At 40.2% G+C, this 19,223-nt stretch overlaps 1 protein-coding gene across 2 annotated transcripts in view; it reads right to left on the reverse strand.

Moving 5' to 3' along the window:
- Positions 1–19,223, reverse strand: part of FRAS1 (Fraser extracellular matrix complex subunit 1) — a 514,100-nt gene that overhangs the window by 155,494 nt on the left and 339,383 nt on the right. For both annotated transcript variants that reach the window (XM_066279180.1, XM_066279181.1), the window contains 3 exons: positions 17,128–17,212; positions 14,020–14,346; positions 1,434–1,587 (listed from right to left, as the gene is read on the reverse strand). In XM_066279180.1, coding sequence (XP_066135277.1) covers positions 1,434–1,587; positions 14,020–14,346; positions 17,128–17,212 — 566 coding nt within the window. The remainder of the gene's footprint in view (positions 1–1,433; positions 1,588–14,019; positions 14,347–17,127; positions 17,213–19,223) is intronic.

Genomic DNA, 19,223 nt, shown 5'->3' on the forward strand with positions numbered 1-19,223 from the left:
ATTTTGTGTAAAGTTTTTCTTTAAAAAAAAAGTCTCATCAAGAAGTTTATAGGGTTACCTCAAGCAGTTAAAAATGACACTGCCTTATGACCCAGCAATTCCACTTCTGGGCATATATCTGAAGGAACCCAAAACACTAATTCAAAAGAAGATAGATAGATAGATAGATAGATAGATAGATAGATAGATAGATAGATGTTTACTGTATATCACTGCCCATGTTTACTGCAGCAGTATTTAAAATAGCCAAGATTTGGAAGCAGCCCAGTAGATAAGTAGATGAAAAAGCTGTGGTACATTTACAAAATGAAATGCTATGCAGACATAAAAATGAAAGAACTCTTAACTTTTGTGACAGCATGGATAAATCTGGAGAGTACTATGCTAAGTGAAATAAACCAGTCAGAGAAAGACAAGCATCATATGATCTCACTTACATGTGGAATTTAATGAACAAAATAAACTAACAAACAAAATAGAAACAGACTCACAGATACAGAGAATAGACTGACAGCTGTCAGAGGGGAGGGTGAAGGAGGCTGGGTGAAAAAGGTGAAAGGATTAAGCAAAGAAAAAACCCTCATAGACAGACAACAGCATGGTGATTACCAGCGGGAAGGGCGGGGGGTAGAGAAGGATAAAGGGAGATACATGGTAATGGAAAAAAACTTACTTAACTTGGGGGGGGGGCATACAATACAATATACAGATGGTATAATATAGAATTGTATACCTGAAAGCTATATAATTTTATTAACCAATGCACTCCAATAAAGTCAATTTTTAAAAAATAAAATAAATTTAATAAAACAAAGTCTAGTGACACTCTAGAAGGGACACAAGATGGAGTTTGAGAGTCTGAGCTTTGAAATTGAACTGACATATATTAGGGAGGTGACTCTTAGCAAGTTATATTTTCTGAAACATAAAGTTGTTTTTAAAGTTTAAATTTTAGGGCCCTGGCCGGTTGGCTCAGCGGTGGAGTGTCGGCCTGGCGTGCGGGGGACCCGGGTTTGATTCCTGGCCAGGGCACATAGGAGAGGCGCCCATTTGCTTCTCCACCCCCACCCACTCCTTCCTCTCTGTCTCTCTCTTCCCCTCCCGCAGCCGGGGCTCCATTGGAGCAGGGATGGCCCGGGTGCTGGGGCTGGCTCCTTGGCCTCTCATTTCCAGCTTCAGAGAAATACAAAAAAAAAAAAAAAAAAGTTTAAATTTTAGGTTTTTATATAATATTGTATATTACCTCGCATACTACCTAGTATATAATATGTGTACAGTGTGGTAGCTATTTTGATTATTCCATTTTTAAAAAGGATATGAGGTATCAGAAAGTCAAGTTCATTGGGATCACCACCGTGCTGCAATGGCATCACACAAAAGTCTAGGACTGCTGAATACAATGATGACATTGTGACAAAGGAAGAAAGGGTTACCGAATCGGGGGTGGTCCGGTGTAATTTTGTAGATGATTTCAGAGGCACTGGCACCGGGAGCTTCGGCCTGTAAGATTCTGTTGGTAATCTGCAGCATTCCCCCTTCTGGAACCCACACCACTGAACTAGCCACAAGGTGAAGACCTCTGTCGTTCTAGAATAAGGAGAGAGTACAGAACTAAGTCCAAACCAAGTAAGAAAATATCAGCCCTTCAAAACACATTATCAGGTCCTACGTTGCTAAAGATCATCTAATAAGAGAGATTCATGGCTTTAGAGTCATACTATGAACTATAGTCATATTATAAACTATAACTGTTTCTTAAAACACACAAGTTTGAACTGCACACATGTCCACTTATAGATGATTAAAAAAAAAAAACAAAAAAACCTGTGCATTCAATTGACTGGTGCAGTTCAAACTGTGTAGTTCAAGGGTCAACTCCACATTTGGGAATCTGCAACCTAGGTCAGGAATTCCTATGCAGAAAGCTGAATGATTAATAAGTTCTATGTAGATTTCTGACTGTGTAGGAGATTGCCACCTCTAACTGCGCATTAACGATCTCCTATGTATGTGTGTATATGTACATATATATTTTCCCGATTTTTCTTTTAATTTATCATGAGCAAATAACTTACTTTATTCAGGATGAGTACGTTTCTTCATTTCTTTCTATCATTTGTCCATCTACCTGTCCTTCCATCCTGGCCCTTTACCCACATTCAGGAATTATTCGTTCAGCACCTTTATATGCCAGCTCTTTTGCTAGAGTAAGGCTAAGGTATGTAAGGATGGCTGAAATAAAGCTTTAGTTTCAGAACTGACCATCTAGTTACAGAAAGATACATAAATAATGAAGATGCATCTCAAGTGATACCCTATAAGACACTTGAGCAGAATGTTGTGGGTGAATAAAGGGAAAAGGAGATTTCCTCTTTGAAGAAGGAATGTTCAGAAAGGCTCTCCTGTGGGCTGAGTAGGGAGTGCTGAAACAGATTCCAAGCAGAGGGCCCAGCTTAAGCAAAGACACGAGACAAAGCACTGTGTCTTTAAGAAAATATTGAAGCGTGTGGGCAAGTGAAGTTCAGGGGGCTGGGTGAGCGGGTAAATGATTAGTGACATTCTCTTGAACTGGTGGTTTCCAGAGGGGAGCGGGGCTTGGGGGGCTGAGTGAAAGAGATGAAGGGTCTAAGAAGCACGAATTGGTTGTTACAGAATAGTCATGGAGAAGTAAGGAGATATAGTCATTAATACTGTTATAATCATGTATAGTGACAGGTGGGTACTGGAAACATTGAGGGAAACACGATGTAAGGTATGTCATTGTCTAACCATTAAGCTCTACACCCGAAATACATAATAAAACAACTTTTTAAAGGTTTAAAAAAAAAAGAAAAGTGACACTCTCTTAAGGTTGGCTAGTAGAAGGCAAAAGCTATGCTAAAACACTCAGTTTAGGTTGCAGGCACTGTAAAGGCAACATGCATCTTTGGGACGGAAATGGGATGATCAGATCTGGGGTATAGAAAGCCTCCAGGAGCCAGAGGTGGAAGGGACTACGGCTCGGGTGAATCTGGAGCTATAGAGACCATCTGGAAAGTTCTTCTAATGGGCTCAGAGGAGAGAAGATGAGAAGGTAATTGCAGTAGGAATGGATAGATTCCAGAAACCACTGAGGCTGAACTGACAGGTCTTCATGACTGAAAGTGAAGCTTTAGAAACAACAGCTGGGAATACCTGACTGGAGAAATCACCCATTTGGCACTCCTGAGAAGGCAACCATCATAATTGCTAAAGCTAATGTCATTAAACAGTGCTGCCACTTCTGATTTGTGATGTGCACGCCCCTTTCAAAAGCCTCATAATTGATGCTTTCCACAGAAGGAGATTAGTGAGGCGGCTAGTGTTCAGTTTCTGGTTTGTTTTCATACTTTAGAAGTCAGTAAATATGACCCTGGTCGGTTTGCTCAGTGGTAAAGCATTGGCCCAGCATGTGGAAGTCCCGGGTTTGATTCCTGGTCAGAGCACACAGAAGCAACCATTTGTTTCTCCACCTCTCTCCATTCTCTCTCTCTCTTTCCTCTTTCTCTTCCCCTCCTGTAGCCATGCCTGTTTGAGCAAGTTGGCCCCGAGCACTGAGGATGGCTCCATGGCCTCGCCTCAGGTGCTGAAATGGCTCATTGCTGAGCAATAGAGCAGCAGCCTCAGATGGGCAGAGCATCGCCCTTAGGGGGCTTGCTAGGTGGATCCTGGTCAGGGTGCTTGTGGGAGTCTGTCTCTGCCTCCCCACCTCTCACTAAATAAATAAATAAAGTAAGTCAGTAAATCTGATATTATAAAATACAGCATTTCAGAATGGACATTTTGTTACATTACTGTATTGTTTTTACTTTTAAACAGGCTAGTAAAGAGAACAGATAAACAGCACTCTGCAGAGGGGAATATTCACAACAGACTGACACAAGTATTCTTTCCAGTCACTTGACAAGACAGCTGTTTCCCTTTTGGGAGGCAGTCATAGCCATTTTCACCAGTCACCAGGAAACTGAGTCAAACAGCACTCAGGAGAACAGCAGCAAAGGCACCTTCTCCTGTGATTGATGCCCAGGAGCAAAATCCCAGTTTTCTTCTTTCACAGTTGATACAGAATATTATTTACAAAATATCAAACTGTGTTAAGAACCTGGCATGTCATCTATCAGGACTCTTAGCGGTTCTCAACCTGTGGGTAGCGACCCCGGTGGGGGTCGAATGACCAAAACACAGGGGTCACCTAAAGCCATCGGAAAATACATATTTCCCGATGGCTTTAGCCGCTGAGAAGCTGCACTACCGTCTGTAGCAGTGCTATTCAGCTTGAATGCACACCGTTATGGACATGCGTTCCAAACTGAATGCCTGCGGACATGCGCAGATGTGATTGCATCATCCGTCCGGGGCCTAAGGGGGGGGGGACGGGACATGCTCCACAGACCATAGCAGCGCATTACGTGTGTCCGGCACTTGCTGACGTCATCAGTGGGCAGGTGCAGCAAGCCCCGGAGGACAGAAGCCTAGGAGGCGGAGAGGTAAGAGGCGGAGAGCCAAGAGAGCCTGTGAGACAGCCTGCTGGTGTAAAAAAAGGTTAATAATGTAAAAACAGTACACACACCATACACACAATACTGTGTAAGTGTAAGGTGCTTTGTGTGTAATCATTACACAGTAGACAAAGCAGTTTACACTTACACAAAGCACCATACATTTACACAGTGTGAACTACATCAGTCATTTATACTATAAGAGACCACTATAAGATGTAGTTCACACTGTTCCCCAATGTATAATTATCTCCCTTATCTCCCACTATTTTCCCATATTCTGAATGAGGAAACTGCTGAAATCAGCGGTTTCCGGCATTGAATCCGCCTCCTATTGATTTCATTGGGAGTGCGGTGGATTTTGTGGAAGAGAGCTCCCGAGAATCTCGGGTTACCACACAATCCGCCACAGCCTCCTTTTGATTTCAATAAGAGGCAGAGAAATGACAGTTTCCGACACATTTCTTCCTCTCCTATTCAAGTCAATGGGAGGCTGCAGCAGATTCCGCTCAAATATAGAGCATGTTGCTTAATTTTTTTCACGCTAGAACTTTTCCTAGAGCAGAAAAATTCCAAAGGTGGAATCCGCCACCCCCAATAGACTGAAAGAGGCCTCACACTGAGGAATATGCAGTGCGGATTCTGCAGTGTAAAAGATCTGCCTCCGATAGAAGTCTGGCTCAATGTCATGTTCCTCAAAGAAGGCAGATAATGTAGGAAACATGTAAATTTTATTTTTATCCAATTTATTTTTCAAAAGCTGAGGTATCATTTGGAATGATTTAATTTTTTCAGACAAATTGAGGCATGTTGCATTTGGTCCTTGCAGTGATAAATTTAAGTCATTCAAGATGAAAAAGATGTCCACCAAGTAAGCTATTTTCTGCAGCTCAGTTTTATCGCTAAACAAGTGCTTTGAATTGCGGTTTTGCTTTCTGATTAAAAAATGTTTTCAGTTCATCACGAAGCTCAAAGACACGTTTTTAAACTTTTCCTCTTGACAACCATCTGACTTCAGTGTGAAATAACAGAGTATTGTTGGCGCATATAGCTCGTTGCACAGTTGCCAAAACAGCCGACTGTTTAAGGCGCTCGACTTCTGTGAAAGAACATTTGCACATGCTTGCAGACGAAATTTCATCATACTTTCCTAATCTACCTGACCACCCAATTTGCACTTGCCAGAAGTCCATTCACAGTGAAAGTTGAAGATGTTCCGGAGACAGCGCAAGAAGAGTTCATTGACCTAATTAACAATGATGCAGTGAGAACAGATTTCTCTACAATGCCACTGACAAAATTCTGGATTAAGTGTTTACGGTTATATCCTATTCTGTCTGAGACTGTGCTGCGCCTTCTTCTTCCTTTTCCAACAACATATCTTTGCAAAACAGGGTTTTCCAGCTTGCTGGTAATCAAGTCTAAATACCAAAGTAGACTTGTTGTGGAAAATGATCTTCGCTGTGCCCTTGCAAAGACTGCCCCAAGAATTTCTGAATTGGTAAGCAAGAAGCAACCACAACCATCTCACTGAATTTGGCAGCATACTGTTGCAAAATATTGCACTGTTGTTTACTGTTATATTACTGTTGTTATATTTAAACCCATGCTATGCCATGGTGAAATGTTATTTATTGGAATTAGTAATAAATATTTCTCAATATATAATTAAATATTGTTTTTGTGATTAATCACTATGTTTAAATTATGTTTGATTTGTAGCAATGAGAATACATAATGCATATCAGGTATTTACATTCCGAATCATAACTGTAGCAAAATTACAGTTATGAAGTAGCCACCAAAATTATTTTTTGGTTTGGGGTCACCGCAACATGAGGAACTGTATTGCGGGGTCACAGCATTAGAAAGGTTGAGAACCACTGCTCTAGTAAGGTTTTAAATCGCATAATTCACTTGGACCTAGGTGTCTTAATTGCTAGAAATACTTCGAATAGAGGCAGCCTTGTCAGTTTTGACTATGGTCACGGAGATCAGTCATACATCAATGACCACAACCTTGGACTGAGAGGCAGTGTGGCTTTTCATATTCCACACAAGTAAGCACTGTGACCCAAATGCACATCCCAGATGTCTTCCTACTACATTTTCATCTTGACTACACTTTCTCAACACAATTCCCTATAATTTTTGTGTGAGTATAAATTTTTAGGAGACAGTGTCCCTTCCAAGTCAGTGTTCAGAGACCAGCAACGTCTGAAAGCTTATTAGAAGTTCAGAATCTTAGGCCCCTACCCCAGTCTTCTGAATCAGACCTTCTGAATTAAACTTTGCATTTTATTTTTTATTAGCTCTATTAAAGTACACTTGGCCAATAAAAACTATATAGTTAAGGTGTCCAATGTGATGTTTCGATATATGTATACACTGTGAAATAATTACTACAATCAAGCTAATTAAGGTATTCATCACCTCACATAGTTATGATGCTTTTGGTGTGGTAAAAACAATCAACTCTCAGCAAATTTCAGGTATAAAATACAGTATTATTAAGTATAGAGACCATACTGTACATCAGATCTCCAGACGTTATTCATCCCTTATAATTGAACCTTTGTACCCTTTAACCAACATCTCCCCATTTCCCCCACTCCCAACGCCTGGCAACCACCACTCTACTCTGCTTTCATGAGTTTAACTTTTTGAGATTCCAAATTTAAGTGAGATCATGCAGCATGTGTCCTTCCGTGTCTGTCTTCTTTTTCTTAGCATAATGTCCTCCAGGCTCATCCATGCTGTCACAAACGGCAGGATTTCCTTGTTTTAGAAGGCTGAACAGCATTCCACTGTATATATAGACCATCTTTTCTTTATTCATTTATCCACTGAAGGACACTTAGGTTGCTTCCATATCTTGGCACTTTGTAAATAGTGCTGCAACAGACATAGCAGTGCAAATATCTCTTCAAAATGCTTATTTCATTTTGACTACATCTATACCCAGAAGTGGGACTGCTGGATTATATGGTAGTTCTATTACCATACTTTTGAGAAAGTTCCATATTGTTTTTCAAAATGGTTACACCAATTTACACTCCCACAAACAGTGTATAAAGGTTTCCTTTTCACCACACCCTCTTCAACACTTATCTTTTTTCTTTTTGATAAGGGCCATTCTGACAGGTGTGAGGCGATATCTCACTGTGGTTTTGATTTGTATTTCTCCACTAATTAGTGATGTTGAGCATCCTTTCATGTACATGTTGGCCATTGTACGTCTTCTGAGAAATACCTAGGCAAGTCCCTAGCCCATTTTCAACCAGGTTGCTTTTCTGCTATGGAGTTGCTTGAGGTCCTTATATATTTCAGATGTTAATCCCCTATCAGATATATGGTTTCAAATATTTTCTCCCATTCCACAGGTTAACTTTTTCATTTTGTAGATATAATTTCTTCATTGTGAGGCTTTTTAGTTTGATACATTCCCACATTAATTTTAACAAGATCCCCATGAGATGTGGTGTCATGCTGAAGTGTGAGACACAAGGCCTGGGACAGAGATCATGATGGGTCAAGAATGATTCTCCAAAAACTCAACAGATAGACATTTAGGATATTTACACATTTATAATATTTATAAGAATAAATATTCCTCTGCTGATTTGTTTATATTACTTAAGAAGAAATAGACAACTATCTAAGGAAATGAAGGATAATTTTCCCTACTCATTATGATGAAGACGGTTTTTTCAGTTGCTCTCTTTTGAGACGGTCCAGGGAAGATTTAAGAAGAGATGAATAGAAAGCTATACAACATCTCTTCTACAGCCAAAGTAGAAAAAAAAAGCAAAAATTTTATAGCCTAATTTCCCCAGTAGGTCTGACATTTTGCAATTTCTTTATCTCCTTGTAGTTCTTCTTTTTCTTCTGCACAATGGTGCATATATCCCTATAAACTCAAGAAATCAGCCTTAATATCAGCTGACTAATCTCCTGCCTGCTTAGTGATGTTTTATATATCCTTCAGGGTACTATATCACAAGGCAATGAAATCCCAGCAAGAGATTATGGTGCCATAATTAAAAGTGCTTTAAATTAAAAAGTTCTTCTAATTCATTTCATAGAACAATAAGCATACAGAAATGTTGGTAATAAAGTTTAGTCATTATATATTGTATTACAAATAAAAATATATTAATGTTGTAAACCAAAAGTAAGGACCCAAGCCTTTCATTTGTAGTAAAAAAAAAAAAAAAAATCCCACTAATACAATGAAAACCTCTCAACTTCCAAATTAAAGCTTGAAACAAAATGATGAGCTCAAATGATAGTGTACCCCGACCCTAAATATTTAAGAAATAAATATTTTTCCTAATATATTTCTATTTTCTCCTTAGCCACTCAGTCAGTATCAGCCTGGATGGCCAAAATATTTAAGAAAAATATATTTTTTTAAATTTTAACTTAGGCCCTGGCAGGTTGGCTCAGCGGTAGAGTGTCAGCCTGGCGTGCAGGGGACCCGGGTTCAATTCCTGGCCAGGGCACATAGGAGAAGCGCCCATTTGCTTCTCCACCCCCCCTCCTTCCTCTCTGTCTCTCTCTTCCCCTCCAGAAGCCAAGGCTCCATTGGAGCAAAGATGGCCCGGGCGCTGGGGATGTCTTCTTGGCCTCTGCCCCAGGCGCTAGAGTGGCTCTGGTCGCAGCAGAGCGCCACTCCGAGGGGCAGAGCATCGCCCCCTGGTGGGCAGAGCGCCGTCCCTGGTGGGCGTGCCGGGTGGATCCCGGTCAGGCGCATGCGGGAGTCTGTCTGAATGTCTCTCCCCGTTTCCAGCTTCAGAATAAAAAAAAAAAAAAAATTTAACTTAAATAGGAAATGACTATAACTGGATATAGTCTATATCAATGTTACCCCTAACATTTTAGTTATTCTGTAAATATATCTTAATTTGCAAAGGCTTACTTATGCTATAGCTTTGAAAATGTAATATTGTAGAGACTGTGGATTTTAGGGAAGGCCCATGTGCAGTGGGGCATGTGTGCAAGGCTAACCTCCGATGCTCTTTACCAAGATGAAGAATGATGGAAAGATAACTGGACTGTTTTTGTGGTTGTCAATGTTTGTATGAAGAAGCTTTGCTCCCTTAAGTCAAGAATATAGAAACTTCTCTCCATGTAGATTTCAACTGTTTTATAAACAATAGACAAATTTTTTATAAGCAACAAAGACTTTTCTGAATGTATACTCTGAACGATGCTTCTTATAAGACTAAATTGAACAACTTAAGTTCAAAAAAGGTGAAACTCTAACAAGTGGTGGGGATTTATTTATAAGATAGACTCTTTTTTCAGAAAAATAAAAACTTTTTGTGTGCCACTGATATTTATACTTCTCACCAACATCCTTATGATCAAATTGTGTCCCTGCAAGACAACCAGTAAGAGGAGAGCTTTCAAGAAAATAGACAGAAAGCACAGAAGAGCTTTTAGCTGCACATGGGCCTTACCAAGGTCCAACAGCCAGAAAGGACGCTCGGTAATAGAATTTTCCCTTCAGTTCATAGCATGACGCTTGGAGGCTTTTAACATCAAAGCATTACTCAGTTGCAGAAAATAACTGTTCAAACAACAAACAAGGTCAGAAAGGTCATCAGATTTATTGCCAACGTGGAAAAAGACAAATGATTTCCAGAGATGCCTTAATTAATGAAAAAGAAGGCAAGTCTTTGAAAGGCCAGCAGTGGAGAGAAACCCACCGACATTTTCAGCACTTACTAAATGCTGAATTGCTTTAAAATCATATCTGTAGCAGGCTTGGGTTTGGTAAGTTACCTCATTAATGAAAGCCTGTTCAGAAGAGCATTCTTTATTACTTCTTAATTGTTTTAATTTCGTTTGCCTCCTCCCTTCAACAGAACATGTTTCAACATCAGTCCTGGGTCTATTTTCTCCTTAGCCACTCAGTATCAGCCTGGATGGTGACAGTCAAGTTCACTCCCTGCCAGGCCAAGGATAGGAACTTAAGTTTGGGGGAAGTGATGTAGAATTCGAGAAACCAGAGCGGACCTGACAGCGCCTCCCCTCAGTCCCAGAGGGGACCCACCAGCATCAGCAGAGGTGCTCTGAAGGCTTCTCATCAGACACAGGAAATCCATTCACAGACAGGACACAGGCACCAGCCTCACTCAACTACTGCACACATCCATCTATCCATGCAGCAAAAAGTACTAAATTCCTAAGATGTGCCTGGCTCGAGAGTAAGACTGAAATAGTGTCTGCTCTCACAAAGCTTCCTTTTTCTACTTCTCGTTCCCTTTCCATCTATCTTACCAGGCGGAGTTTTCTGTTGAACAACACTGGGATTAATTAGTACATCCACTCACTAGAAATTGGACCTAAACTCCTTGGCCATTCCATTCAAGACACTAGCTGGACATCAGCCAGTCACTGGCCTCACTCCAATCTCATACACAGGTAGCCTCGGGAAAAGGACGTGGCTGCCCATCTTCAGAAACAGCTATCACAAAGATATCAGTCATGTCTGACGATACAGCTACTGGAAATTGTTAACGTTGAGGCATTATTTTCTTCTTGGGCTCCAGCAGACTTATGATTATAAACAGCTTCACTTGTAAGAAGATGTGGTGAGTCCCGAGAGAAGATTCTGGGAGGTTTGGGCTCTATACTGCTTGAATAGGACACTGAGAAAATGACTAAATTACTGTCTCCATGCTGTCCGTCAAGGGATAAGAATATATATGACCAAAACACTGAAATACATGCAGAATGAAAAGAGCCAGGAGGCTAAGTGTGGTGGAGCCAGAACACACCTGAACTGAAATCAGCACTCCAGCATTTAAATACCTTTATAAAAGACAAATATTTTTAAACCCCTTTGAATGTTTTCAAATCTCCTTCTTTAGTTTCCCCTTTTGGAAAATTAAGAGATGATAATTGTACAAGCATCAGAAAATGAAGATAAAATGAAATAACTCACAACAAGCATTAGTGCTCAATAAAGGTTAAAAAACAAAACAAACAAAAACACCCACCAACCACAGAATTTTCTTTAAAAGAAATGTTATATAAGTTCTATTCTAATCTTCTTTACTGATATTGTAAAGATCCACAGAAAATACAAGAGGAAAAGTACTTTGAATTCCTTTAAAAATATACTATATATTTATAAAAATAGTATCAGTATTACTGAGTCAAATTTATTAGTAGCACATCCTGATGGATGCTGGGGCTCTCTCTGATCACTGGTTTCATTATCCCAATTCATTGGCTTATAAGCCATTAGCTCACCTGATGGACAGGTAAGCACGACAGGTGATGGAGGGATGGCAGGGGGAAGCAGGGACACACTCCACAAATACCAACATGACTCCCAAGTTATGTGCATCACAAGGATTCTCAAGTTCTGTACTTATCCTTTACTTTTAAATTAAAATTCTGTTTTTCTTTATTGTGTGTTGGTAGTCAAAGCAGCAAAAATCCAAGAAATACCCTTCAACTTGGGCCATACCACATAAAATGATTGTGCAATACACTGAATGAGCTCCAAACATGAAGACTGAGACCACAGTAAGAAGGGCAGCTGCTAGGGTTGCACCGAAGTCCTATAACAATCTTTAAAAAGAAACCAAGAAGAGAAGAGAACTTTCCATGCCTGTCTAGACTTTATTTCTTCAGAACTAAAACTCATTTCCCAGGGCGATTGATAATTAGGACTACAAGGTGGCTATCTGCCAACTCTGTCTCATAATCAGCCTTCACTGGCTCCCATCTCTCTCCCATCACTGTTTTCAGCAGCTGAAAATAATGAGACAAGAGCCTGAGAAACTAGCTAGCAAAGCGTCTTCGATTCAGGTGTTCACCTTCACGAGGATCAATCACAACTTCTGAGTGATCACTGGTGAGAAAGTGAGAAGAGATTTCTAACTTGTTTTCTTCAAATCAGTCTCTGTAGCTGATCAGTAATGACACTTCATTAGGTACTGATATTTAGAATGAAAAGTTTCAAAATAATTACGTTTCTCAGTCTGCCACCATGGGAAAGAGCCATTTTTGCTACCATACAGAAAAGAGCTTCTAATGAAATACCATCAAATCGACTGTGGTGACGCAGTGGATAAAGCGTCAACCTGGAACACTGAGGTTGCCGGTTCAAAACACTGGGCTTGCCTGGTCAAGGCACATATGGGAGTTGATGATTCCTGCTCTTCCACCCCCCCCAAATGAATAAATTAAAAATAAGTAAGTTAAAATAAAAATCTCATAAATACCACCAAACCATAAATGGTTTTGAAAATATTTTTCAATAGATCTCTGAGTTAGCCCAGCATTTCCCACATGTGACAGCTATCTCAGTAGTAGTATCCAAGATATTTTATGTAGTACATGGATGAAATTTTGTAAAATGATTAAATATTAATTTACTATTATAGAAAAAAAGCATAATTCTACATTAAGTCCATGATTTCAAAAGTATTATTTGAGGATGAGGCCACAGTAAAAAAGGAAGTTGATTAAAAAAAAAAATTAAGGCCCTGGCCGGTTGGCTCAGTGGTAGAGCGTCAGCCTGGTGTGCAGAAGTCCTGGGTTCGATTCCCGGCCAGGGCACACAGGAGAAGCGCCCATCTGCTTCTCCACCCCTCCCCCTCTCCTTCCTCTCTGTCTCTCTCTTCCCTTCCCGCAGCCAAGGCTCCTTTGGAGCAAAGATGGCCCGGGCACTGGGGATGGCCCCTTGGCCTCTGCCCCAGGTGCTAGAGTGGCTCTGGTCGCAACAGAGCGATGCCCCGGAGGGGCAGAGCATCGCCCCCTGGTGGGCAGAGCATCGCCCCTGGTGGGTGTGCCAGGTGGATCCCGGTTGGGCGCATGCAGGAGTCTGTCTGACTGTCTCTCCCCGTTTCCAGCTTCAGAAAAATACAAAAAAAAAAAAAATTAAGTAAATAATAGGGTGGGTGCTCACAGGTATGGCAGAAACATAACAGAGGCGGCATGGGACTGACAAGCCTGAGAAACATGGCTCCTACCCCCCAGCACAGACTCCTATGATGACTAGGAGAGAGCTCCCTCTCCCTACTCCAGCTGGGCTAACAGAGAGGCCGAACTCATCCTCTTGATCCATTACGATAACTGGGTTATGGGCTTCAATTATTGCATACGCTGTTTTAGAAGCGCAGACAAGAACAGGGGTGCACTTGATTCCTATGATCACGCTCAGGCAGGAGACAAAAGGGTCAGTGAACAGTGAGGCAGTTTTATGGAAGCAAATCAACATAAAGATTCAAAAGCTTACCTTTTGAACATGGGTCCAGGTCTTTCAGATCAAAGGTGCTCCTAACTAAATATATACTGTCCCTGGGATTGGGTAATGTGTTCTCTTAATCTTGGAATGTTCTAAGTATCTCCATAATAGGCGCTTAATAAATGTTTGAATAAATAGCCACGCATATCTTTATGAAATTGCAAAAGAATGTCAGCAAAAAAACTTAACATCTAGGAGCAATGATAGTGTAGCTCTGGGACTGCCACCTACCTTGGGCACAATCTTCATGTGAAACAGTATATTTTGGAAGAAGTGTCCATCACTGAGCTGCAAGACTGCAACGTCGGAGGTGCTATGTAGGCCATCGTGAGCATAGTGGAGAAGGCCCCGGGAGAGTTCACCTAGCTGGAACTGGTCGACGGGAGTTGCGGGGGAGTGAAGGGTTTGAAGCAACTGGCCATGCCGTGGGGGATCCAGCACTCCCACCACCACATCCTGCGGGTTGTCATCATCTCGGATGTCAAGCAGTTGGGTGGTGATGGTTCCCCTCTCTCCTCTGCTAATGTGGAGCGCCTCATTTCTCAGCACATAGGGGGGCTGCAGAATGAAGGGAGAGAGAAGAAGAGAAACCATTTAGCAGGAAAAAAGGACGACCATCCAGTGGACTAGGAGCAGTTGTATGCAATCTACTTGATATTCTGTTGCTTTTTTTAGAACTCTAGATGTTCTAGCAAAGTGCCAAGCTGTTGCACGTTGAACATATTGGTCAAAAGGTATGATCCGTCATCGTAATTACAGCAAATAAGGTTACTTCACATCTCTGGTTCTGGAGGTTTCCCAAGCTGCTTCAGGACTACAGTATTCACCAGAGGTCATCAGTGAGAGCTGCTTGCTTCCACAGCTTTGAAGTCCCCGCTGTCTTGATTTACACTACACGCCCTGCATTGTAACTGCGATCAGCTCAGTGTCAGGCAGCCCAACCAGCTGTCTGCAGCCAAGAGAGACTAATAAGATGTTCGGAATTTTTGCATTTGTGTTAGGAGTTGAGCACTTCATTCTAGTTCGTGTTGCAGCATGCTGACTTGGAGTAAAACACTGTTGCATTCTGAATTCACGCTTATTTCTGGTCCCACCCAGTCATTTGCTTTAAGCTGTCTCTTCCATATCTTGAAAGGGCCCACCCCTGCTCAGGTTATAAAGCCTGATAAGATCATGGTCTGAGTAAGGCAACCACCTGACTAATTCATGTGGCACTGCTAATACAGCAAAATTTAATATATTTTCCTTAGGACTATCAGGTTTTCTCTGACAAACTTGAGTAGGCAGATAAATGTTCTTTCACAAAGATAAAAGTTAATGAACCACAATAAAAAAAAATCTCTCTCTCTCTCTCTCACACACACACACACACACACACAATCAAGGCCAGAAGCCAAAAAAAAACCATTATATTAGTTTTTTATATCATTTCAAGTTGAGCCATTTAGGACTTTTCTCAGCACATTACTTTCTTTAATAAAAATGGTTTTCTTTTGAAACTAGCCTTCCTGGCCTCCTGGGAATTTCAAAATCTATTAAAGTAATGTCTAACTGATGCATCATTATAATAATCACATAATAGGAAACTAGATAATAGCTACTTAGAATTCCCCAGTGAAAATTCAAAAGCTGTGATTCTACACATGGGAATGAAAGGCCCCTTGGATTATAAATTGGGGAGGTCAAAGGGGATGTCAAAAATCCATAAATGAAAAACATTGAATTATTTTACATGAGAAAATCCCAGGGAGGCTCAAGACTGCTTTGAAATATCACAGAAATGTAAAGGAACAACAATAAATTAAAATTCATTTCTAAAATTCCATTTTTGAAGAGGTAAAATGATGAAAGTTTCTCATAAATAAAATAAAAATGTGCCCTCAGTATTTACTCACTTGACTTTGGGAAAACAAATAAAAATCAGGGCACCATGGGAACTCACCACCTCCATGAGAAAGCCACCTGTGCGTGCCAGCACGAGGCCTTTTATTCACCCGTTTAGAGTAACTATATTACACACACACAACACATATACAACAAAAACAAACTTCTGAGCTTAATAACTGAATAAGATCTAAGTCAGTAAATCCAGAGGCTTGATGTCGCCCTCTTCCCCATATTTACAGAGACCACATTTTAGTTATAGTTAAACAAACAAAAAATACTCTTAGCCCAACCCTAAGATCAAATGAATGAGGATCAATTTGTTATCATTCCTCTACTCCAATCATCCCTAAAGTGAGCATGTCATCAAGAAGAGCTGAGCTGGGCTCTTCATGCCATTCGGCAGTCACTTTGGTGCAAGTCTATCCATGGTCATGGTCTTTTCATTTTTGGACCAACGATATAAAAATATCAGTTTGAAAACAGTAACTTCATGTCCTTCCTTGAATCACAAGTAACACACTACTGAAATCTGGATATTTAGGTAGCTTTGGTTTCCCATGATGATGTCCTATTCTCTTGCTGTTCACAATTAAGAATTTATCTCTCTTCCTATTCTCTCTGCACATTTCAGCTGTTCAATCCCTCAAGTCCAATGACTCAGAGATTCTACCATTCTATGTACTCCACACATATGAGTACAACTTGACAGAGATGAGTGATGAGAAGAGAAGAAATTTCACACTGAGTTTTTCAACATCTACCGTGATTTCCTCATACCAATGCACGGCAAATGACCACACTGGCACAACATTTAAGTAGATCCTTAATAAGGATCTCTCAACTCTATAAGTACATCCTCAATAAGGACCTCTAACTACTGCCAACTAAAATAAATGCAGTCCAGCTGTATGATAGACAGGCACAAGTACCCAACACAATTCCATATCCCAGAGAGAGAAATATTTAGACAAAACAAGTTCATTTCTCTAAAATATGAAGAGTCTTAAAAATTAGAACACCTCAAATTATTTTGATGGGCTAGTTTTGGACTCGATTATAGAAAAAGAAGGCACCATAACGCAATGGTCCAGAAGACAGAATCTGTATCCAGATTTACTGGCACAAATCTTAGCTCTCTATTGATTAGCAGTGTCACCAGACAACTTACTTAACCCCACTGTGAGTTGGGGTCCTCATTTGTAAATTGGGGGTAATTACACCTCATAGGGATGGCATAGGCATTAAATCAGAAACACTACAATGAGCACTATATATGTATTAGCAATTGTTGCTGCTGTGATTATTGCCTGCAAGTACTAAAAATATTCCATGAGAAAACTGAGACAAGATTAATTCAGCTCAATCCTTTTTTCTACAACTACAAGAAACCTTGATTTGTGCTTGAGAATTGGTAGGCATGTGAAATTATTAATAGCATGGTATCTTTATTACCTGTGTTGAAAATGCTTGTATGCTGATCATCTGTGGCTCAGAGAAGAACTGCTGGTCACTAATTTTCAGGGAAAAGTAACCCTTCCTAAAGAAGTCCCCAAGAAAGAAATGAGAAAATACAATCATTAAATCAGTCTTTAGAAAGACAAGGATTGAAAATATTTTTGGGTTATGTGCATGGAAGTATTTGGATCAAATGACTACAGTAATGTAACATTCATACAATAAATAAAAATAACCAGATAAAGATGAATACAACCAGTGAAGTGCAGGTAAAACTACCATATGTTCTTAGATTTCATTATAATAACTATGTCAACATTTTCTTCTATTTTTCTAAGTTGAATATATAAAGAGTTGAAAACCAATTTTTGGGCCAAGAAAGGTTAGTAATAGATTGTAGCCTAATGGTAAAAATTAAAGAATAAAAAATTTTTTTCATAATCTTTGAGTAGTTCTCAATGAGTTCCTCTTCCGGGTAAACCATCTCCCCAAGCCCCACCCAATTCAAGTGAGTGGACCCCAAATAACAATGTTTGCAACACTTTCATTACATGACTCTATCTATCCCCTCCAGCAATACACATGCAACATTTAATGTGGACTTGATTAGGGAAGGATGTCTGATTATTGACTATTGGGAAACCATAGTATTGATGAGAATGTGGAGAAAGCCAGTTCCAGGAGAGAGGTCAATGAAGCCTATGAGCCAAGACACGGAGACAAAAGAAAGAATCCAGTCCTGCTTCCTTTTCCTGGCTGAGCTCCCTGGCTTGCCCCAGAGCCTGGCTGCACTTGATGTCTTTGAGATGGGAGCCATACCTGCAATGTTGTAACAAGCCTTACCATTTCCTTAATCTAGCTTGTGTTGACTTCCATTACTTGAAATTAAAGAATCCTAAATAAGGAAACAAAACAAGGCTCATTCTTTGTTGTGGTTTTTACTCCCCATAAATGAGTGCTGTTTCAGCAGCTTCAGAGACTTCTAGAAGGGAAGGTAGTCGTTGCTCTCTTCAAAGCCAAACCAAGCACAGACCTCACTGTGAGCCGGTAAGACATGATTAATGCATTATGAGAGGTTTGAATTCTGGTCAATGATAGGGACTGCTGTTCTTTTTTTTTCTTTCTTTTCTTTTTTTACTTTTATTATTAATTTTAATGGGGTGACATAGATCAATCAGGGTACATAGGTTCAGAGAAAACATCGCTGTTCTAAAAGTTCTCTAAAAGGTATTCTTGGAAATAACTACAGATACAGAAAAGAATGCAGAGGGATCTCAAAAGCACTATAGCAAAAGCCAGAAACAAAAGGCTACATATTATCTGATTCTATTCGCGTGACATTTCAGAAAGGGTAAAACTACATGGGGAAAAAAAAGATCAGTGGTTGCCAGGGACTGGGAAAGGAATTGTTAATGGAGTTTTTGGGTGAGAGAACTGCTTTATATCTTGAATGTGGTTGGGTCTCAAGACAGCTAGACGGTATGCACTTGTTAGCACTCATAGAACAGTACACTTTAAAATAGGGAATTGTTAAATGCAAGTTGTACCTCAATAAACGAGTTTGTTTTTTTTTAAAAAAAGACTTCACTTGTATTCCCTCCAATTTCATATTTCCCTTCATTTTCTGCCCCATTTAAATCCTGCTCTTCCCCATCCCCACTTCCAGACTTCAAGAGGCTGCAATTGGTGGGAGCAACAATATGAACAAGGAACCTACTGGGGACAAACGACCTCAGCAGTGCCAGCTTACCCCGGCTACTGTGACTATATTTAGTTTGTCTGTGTTCCACAAGCATTCCAACCCAGAGAAATTCCATCCCCCAGAACTGCAACCCTAAACAATCGTGATAAGTGTTTGCAGGGGGAAAGACAGCAGCGGGTAGTGTCTTTTGTTTTCATACCATTCTGAGACATATAATTTCCTTTTTTCATGAGATTCTACCAACCCTGCTTGTTTTACTATCCTCTCATTCTTTCTTCTGTTTACATTTTTACTTAAAAAATGCCAATGTTAAGTATCTCCCCCAAAAGTACTAAAAATTCCCTAAAAATAGTTGCCATTCTTGGTCCCGTTTAGGAGTACAAAAGCTGAC

Source organism: Saccopteryx bilineata, chromosome 5 (assembly GCF_036850765.1).
Source record: "Saccopteryx bilineata isolate mSacBil1 chromosome 5, mSacBil1_pri_phased_curated, whole genome shotgun sequence".
Taxonomy (NCBI): Eukaryota; Metazoa; Chordata; class Mammalia; order Chiroptera; family Emballonuridae; genus Saccopteryx; species Saccopteryx bilineata.